The sequence below is a fragment of the Gadus morhua genome, chromosome 11, assembly GCF_902167405.1.
Source record: "Gadus morhua chromosome 11, gadMor3.0, whole genome shotgun sequence".
NCBI classification, from domain to species: domain Eukaryota; kingdom Metazoa; phylum Chordata; class Actinopteri; order Gadiformes; family Gadidae; genus Gadus; species Gadus morhua.
In genome coordinates this window covers 13,003,422-13,010,168 of record NC_044058.1, presented here as the reverse complement: position 1 = coordinate 13,010,168, position 6,747 = coordinate 13,003,422, and the positions used below count along the sequence as shown (strand labels likewise).

Here is a 6,747-nt window from a genome sequence, read left to right as displayed (position 1 = left end):
TAACCAATTTAATCATGGAACAAATGAGAATGAACCGCACGTTAATACCAGATATTATTATTAATATTTCATCCCTAAATGGAGGATTCGGGGAGATCAACCACGCACGTTTCCCCCCCCTCAAACTAAACACACAGTTAATGTTCACCACAAAGCCGTAATGATGACGATGTGTTCAAGTTTGGAGGGAACACGAGTGCCCATGTGGTTCAATGTGCAGTGCTGCAGATAAAACGGCACTGTGTGTTTTAGTGTGCGTTGCTTGTGTGTGTGTTGTGCTTGTGTGTTTTCTGAGGGAACAGAACAACAGACAAAGGAGAGCGGGAACATGAGGCTCCCCTCGCAGCGGCGGGTCTCATGAGGACCCAGGACCCTACGACAGCAGAGCCCTGGAACAACAACAACAACAACAACAACGACGACATGTTTGAAACACAGGGAGAGGGAGGCTTTGAGTGCAAGAGATGGAAGGACAAAGAGAGAGAGCTAGCTAGGGAGAAAAGAGAGGACGCTAGAGAGAGGGATGGAGAGAGAAGAAGGGAAGAGGGAGGGAGAGCAGGCTGTATCGGTGCGCAGTGTGTGGACGCCTCGGAGCAATTTCTCACTTGGTTTCTCACTCTTCACGGACGCTGGCATCTCCAGTCTCAGTCTCGGTAACTTCCACTACAACATGACTTGACTGGTGGCTCCGGTTAAGGTCTCCCTCCCTCTCTCTCTCCCTCTCCCTCCCTCCCTCTCTCTCTCCCTCTCCCTCCCTCTCTCTCTCTCTCTCTCTCAGCGTAGCATCCGTGCTCTGCCCGGTTTAACGAGCTGCTCCGGTGCCCACCCAAGGGCTCCATTGGGAGTCCTGTGGTTTATGCTATGGCATCCCCCTGAATGCGCTGGAATTGTGTTTATGAGCCCCGAAACAACCACAGACCGCAGCGGCCACAGGCCCCCTGTTCACACTCACACACACCACTGATGAGAGCAGTGCAGTCCCCGAATCTGATGAACACAAGAAAAATGCCAACTGGCACCTTCAGCATCATCTCCTGTTTATATCTCTTTACTATCTCGTTACTATCTGTCCTCAAATCTTAACTATCTCTCCTCATATCTTAACTATCTCTCCTTATTTCTTAACTATCTCTTTAAATCTCATAACTATCTCTACATGTCTCATAACTATCTCTCGCTCTTTTCTAAGCTATCTCTCAATATCTCATCACTATCTCTCCTAATAACTTAACTATCTCTCCATATCTCTCCTTTTGTCTTCACTATCTCTTCATATCTCATTACTATCTCTCCTCATATCTTAATTATCTCTCCATATCTCCCCTCATATCTTAACTATTTCTTCATATCTCTAAACTATCTCTCCATTGATCTTCATATCCATTTCTCTGATCTCTCTTAACGTCTCCCGTTCTCATCCAGCCCGTCGACTGTAGAGCACAGCTTGGGGAAATCAGACCCAATCAATTAGGCGGGTGTGTGTGTTGCGTGTGCGCCTGATGTTAAACATAAACAATCTGGCTGCGGCTAATTGGTGAGGAAATGACAGAGCGATCCGTTAATCCGGCGTGAGTCAGATGGGCTGCAGCTGCAGAGCCAACCAACCAGCGGGCACGTGGGGGGGGGGGATGATGGCGAAGGCATCATAAGAAAGGAGCGGGGATGGGAGACCCTGATACTGTTTTGCTGTGCCAGGTAAACCTCTGAGGTGTCACCTTCATTACCATCTGCTGTGACAACAATAGTTGGAAGAGCATCCCTCTCCCTCTTAACCAGCTGATCATAAGACCGTTAAGATGGCTTGGGGATGTGTGCATCGAGAATCTGTTCAACACAACTCAGAGGATTGAGCTCATCTCAATCAAACAGGTACGTATATCACGTTATGGAACTTGGTGTCATCCATAGGTTTTTGCGCCTGCTCTGGTCCTTTGAATGAGAGACAAAAGGAGAAGCCGGGCCTTGCAGCATAAAATAAAGCTTGCACCTTTCATGGCTTTGAACTCTCCTTCAGACCGTAGAGACAGTGGCTCCCACCAGAGTTGGACCGCCAGACGGCGTGCCAGTGAGGCAGTGCGTCCTGACAGAGTGCCCGCTGGCAGATGAAGAGGGAGATATCCCCATATCAGATGAAGAGGGAGATATCTGACGCAGAGCTTCCACTTGAATTGAATAATGGCAGGCGCCACCCATTGGGCTCATAAAGCGTGAGGCCCTTGGGGGCCCTCCTCACACACACGCCCATGTTCGAGGATTCATTCTGGATGGATCCTTCAAAATATTCCTTTTACATAATTACAACAATTTGTTGGTTGCAATAATAACACAGAAAAGGCTTGACGGCTCAGACATAAACCCAAACCAAAACACACTCGATTTCACTAAATGAAAAATGGAGCGTTGAAGGAGTCTTTGTTTGTATAGGCTGCACACCGTGAAGAGGAAGGAACCCACAGGAGTGAAGAGAGAATAGTCTCATCGTTACTCAACTGACCTCCAGCAGGAACTTCTCAGCTTCTGCTGCGCGGCCGGCCGCCACACACTGGAAGGTGGCGTTCTGTCCCGCGTTGATCTCCTCATCGCCCAGCCGGGAGAAGTGTGGTGCCTTATCTACAAAGACAGAAAATAGAAACACATGGTAGAACAGAGGAAGAAGAGAGCTCACAAAATACCTTTCAAATACCGGCCAGACGGCAGCACAAATAACTATTTCATCAAGGTGTTTTGTTCTTTTCATCAGAAACATAAATGCGAACGTGTTTGGCAGGCAGCAGATTGTACCATTCCTGGATGACAGATCTAGACAACGGCATTTTTTAATTATGCATTTCTGCTATTATCCAGATGTCAATCTTTCAATCAGTCGGCTAACGCATTTATGTATTTACTTAGCTGGAAAATTTTGAAACAGCGCTATGTTCCTGTCTTCTTTTATCAACGGCCATTCAATAGTCACCAGAATGAAACTAGCCGAGCACAGTATCTACAGTCGCCCAGGCCACTGAGGGAAGGGCGACGGATCAGTCCTTCACAATTTTGCTAATGATGTCCCAGAATGCTTTTCACCGCTGAGTCACTGAGTGTGGGAGCAGACTCTATGATTAACAGAGGAGCACGGAGAGCTCAACCCCTGCTGAGACAAACCGACGAGCAACAGGATTCCACATCGCCTGCCATTACAGAGGAAAAAAACATATGGAAGGAAAATCTGACCTGTCAATCTAGATGATTGACAGCTGAAGATGGCACAGCAGTGGGGAAGAGAGGGGGCGTGAGGGAGGAGCAGATGTTTTGGCTCCCAGCCATTGGCTGTTTAGTTGCATGCTACATTGTGTTGCGATCTGGCACAGGAAGCGTGACATCCTATTGATGGTGTTTGTGTAAATAGGAGGGGAGATCTGCATGAATGTGTACCCACAGGTGGCCATGTTGCCTTCAAGTGACTATCCCCTCATAAGGTTAATTCATAATTCATGTCGGAGAGCCAAACATAAGCAAACACCCAAACAAGCGTGAATGGATGGGAATGGGAGGGAAGGGAACAGGCTGTTCGCTTGGCAAGGAGTGGCGCGTTATACAGCTAAATGTGTCAGATCTCATCCCCAGGACCCTTTAGCACCATCAATATTTTATTTGCCTGCAACACTGGTTATGGAGTCAAAGACTCAGGCTCAGGAGGGGACAACAGAAATGTCAGCTCTGCTCAGCGGTTTACCCACAATGCACGAGGAGGAGCTCGTTCAGCAGGAGTGGTTTGCCTTCTACTTTGAAAACAATTGACTTTGATTTTTAGTTATTTCCTTGACTCCCCTCCCTCTCCTCGTCCTGGCCGTGAGCCACATGAGACAGCAGGCCCAGGTCTTGATGAGACTCTTCATTATTTAATGGTCACAGTGGGAGCATGTAGAATCTACCATCTGCTGTCTCACAGAGAAAAACACCAAATCTCTGGGTGGTACATGGGGGGGAGGGGGTGGGGGAGTGAGGGAATCAATTTCCTTGCTATTGTTTCTCGTTTAGACAACATAGCTGCTGGTGGTTCCACTCTTAAGAACCATGGTCTCAGATTACGCATTTGCAATATGTGGAAGCAGTTCTAAGAATTTAGTTGTTTTCCAAAGCACGAACAAGGAAACGTTAAGGTTTTAATGGCCAATGAGGGACCTTGAAGCATAGTGGGACCATTACTGTTAGGACAGTCCTCCCTCGCTCAGCAGTTGGTCAAGAAGTTTGTAAGTGGTGGTGAGAGTGGCCGTGTTCTGGTTTTAAGCGCAATAATTAGTCACTCAAGGACTGTGCACATGTCAACCTTCTGTCCTTAAAAGATGGCTACAGCCTAACACTGAAAAGTCTGAACGGCACCGCAAGGTCACCCAGGAGAACACAGGTTCAAGAATCTTTACTCTTTCTGTTTGTGTGATGGAAAACCTGCAGGATGTGAACTCTAAAATGCAACTCTAAACTACTTCAAGGCCAAAAGGTAAACAATGTTTTTAGTGGAAGCCGTAAATGGGAATGAGCACTTTTCCTTTATCTTTTAGGCGTATTATTATATCCCTAATACGCCTCTGCTTCTGAGGTAGCACCCGTTGCTCTCAAACAACTCTGTGTATTCTTGAGAACGTAGTAACAGTGAACCAGCCTCTCCTGCGTCGGTACCTTGTTAAGCTGGTGTTTATGAAGTGCAGAAGGAGAGAACCACTTACAGCAGGGATAGTTGAGCAGCATGATGTCGTCGATGGCGATGTAGCCCCGCCCATCCCTGGATACCATCGCCTCGATTAGCACCTGAGGAAAAAAACCCATAAATGTCAATCGTAATTTGTGCCATCAGTGAAATCTGCACAGGAACAAAGCGTACGACACTTCGAGATCTGACACGAGAATGTCAGATCTCCGGGTACCTCTGTCGTGCCAGAAACACACAGGCAAGCTGCGACCCAGCGAGAGAAGCGAGGGGGGCCATTAAAGCAGAGGACCAAAGAGATGGATACATCTGGCTACTGTCCTTGGGGCCCTCAGAAATAATGGCTTTACCAGGAAGCGCAATGCATTTTATGAGTCATGGGGCCTATTGAGCATTCTGGACACAGGGCGCTGTGAAGCCATAACAGCAGATAATACCAGCAGCACAGGGTCATGCGACTCCAGGGATGGGGGACAGGCCTCCATACGAGGCCCGTGAAACAATAAGGTGGGACGGTCCGTCCCATGAAACCTAATCAATATCAAATCACCATCCCTGAGAATTGTGGGGGAGTTACGAGACACTGGGGGTTGAGGGCTGGCATTACCGCACCAAGGACGCCTCTCCATTGGCCGGTTGTCAGGACGGCTCTGAGTCATCTCTCACCTCAATGGCTCCAGCATCGGGTTACCAAAGGGTGCTTGTCGAAAGGGTTGCATTTTTTTTAAGAATATTATGACATGCAAAGTACCCTAAATTACCATGGATATACATTTCGTGAACATTTGGCCAATTTAAATGTTTATAAACTGCCGGTTTAAAGCACTTCCATCATTCATAATGGGCCTTATGAAATACTTTTATGGTCACAGTAAAGGTAAGTGAAACAGGTGGATGTCAGCAATACCTCTTAATTAGTTACATACATAAATGCCCGATAGCATGATTAGGTCCAGGCTCTTGTCATCTTGTGTCTAGAGAACGGAGACTCCCTTATGCCTGCATGTGCCATTCATCCTCTGCAGCTCATCCACAATGCAGCAGCCCAAATTCTCCCACGCCCAATTTCATTACACTGACTACTGGCGGCAGTCTGATTCGAGTCATTGGTACTTGCGTACCGTGCTGCGTGCGGCTCCAGCACATCCCACAGCCAGGACAAGGACTACGAACCCCAGCCCGTCCACTACCATGATTAAGAGCTTGCTGCTGACCTCAGAAAACCTGAAACCGTACCCATCGTCAGTCGCAGGCTGAAAACTCTTCAGCTCAGACTGTAAAGATACAATTAATTATTCTAGCTCCTATTTCTATATTGTAGACCTTGTTTTGTACTCAAATGATTCCTCCACTTTTTTGGGTGAGATCTTCATTGTTGAATGCACTTTGGAAAAAAGGCTAAATAAATGTAAGGTCAATGGAACATGTTGTCTGCACAAGAACACTGTGTAGGTTATTTCGTGGGTTGTGCGCTCTACACCTTAGAGGCACAAGGACCCACCCAGGACCTCTGCCACCATTCCAGTCTTTTCTTAGTGGGCAGGACAGAAATAGCCTGGCCCTCTGGACCATAGAGGCTCTGTTACAGCAACAATCGGCATCATAACCCTGACCGGACAATGACCCCTCCCTGGGCTGTACTATGCCCAGGGACCTCCATTGGTGTGAAGAAATTGGGGTTAGCTGAGAGGCCTGGGCTGAGAATGAGGCAGCTCAGTGTGTATTGCAGTCAAAGCAAAGCTAAATTAAGCTTAAAGCGGTGAAAGAGGTAGGAGGATGGGGGCGGGGGACGGTGGCACCAGTAGAAGACATTGTGGGGAGGGGAGGGGTTGAACGAGGGCTAAGGACGGAGTGGGGCCTGATTGAGTGCTAGAGCGACCCTGGTGAGTCTGCAGACGGGTGCTTGTCTGGCTGGGGGTTAAACCTCAAGGCTGAGCTGCTGCATGTCGGAGAGGACGGGGGAGTCTGCGTGATGTGTGGAGAAGGGGGGGAGGGAAGAATGTAGCGCCATTCTCAGTCTGCTTTGAAACATTTAATTTAATTCGATCATGTGATCATGT

At 47.9% G+C, this 6,747-nt stretch overlaps 1 protein-coding gene across 6 annotated transcripts in view; it reads right to left on the bottom strand.

Annotated features, from left to right (window-relative positions):
• ptprub (protein tyrosine phosphatase receptor type Ub) overlaps nt 1–6,747 on the bottom strand; it is a 134,819-nt gene that overhangs the window by 59,254 nt on the left and 68,818 nt on the right. For all 6 annotated transcript variants that reach the window (XM_030371048.1, XM_030371049.1, XM_030371051.1 and 3 more), the window contains exons 4-5: nt 4,707–4,788; nt 2,495–2,610 (exon numbers count right to left, since the gene is read on the bottom strand). In XM_030371048.1, coding sequence (XP_030226908.1) covers nt 2,495–2,610; nt 4,707–4,788 — 198 coding nt within the window. The remainder of the gene's footprint in view (nt 1–2,494; nt 2,611–4,706; nt 4,789–6,747) is intronic.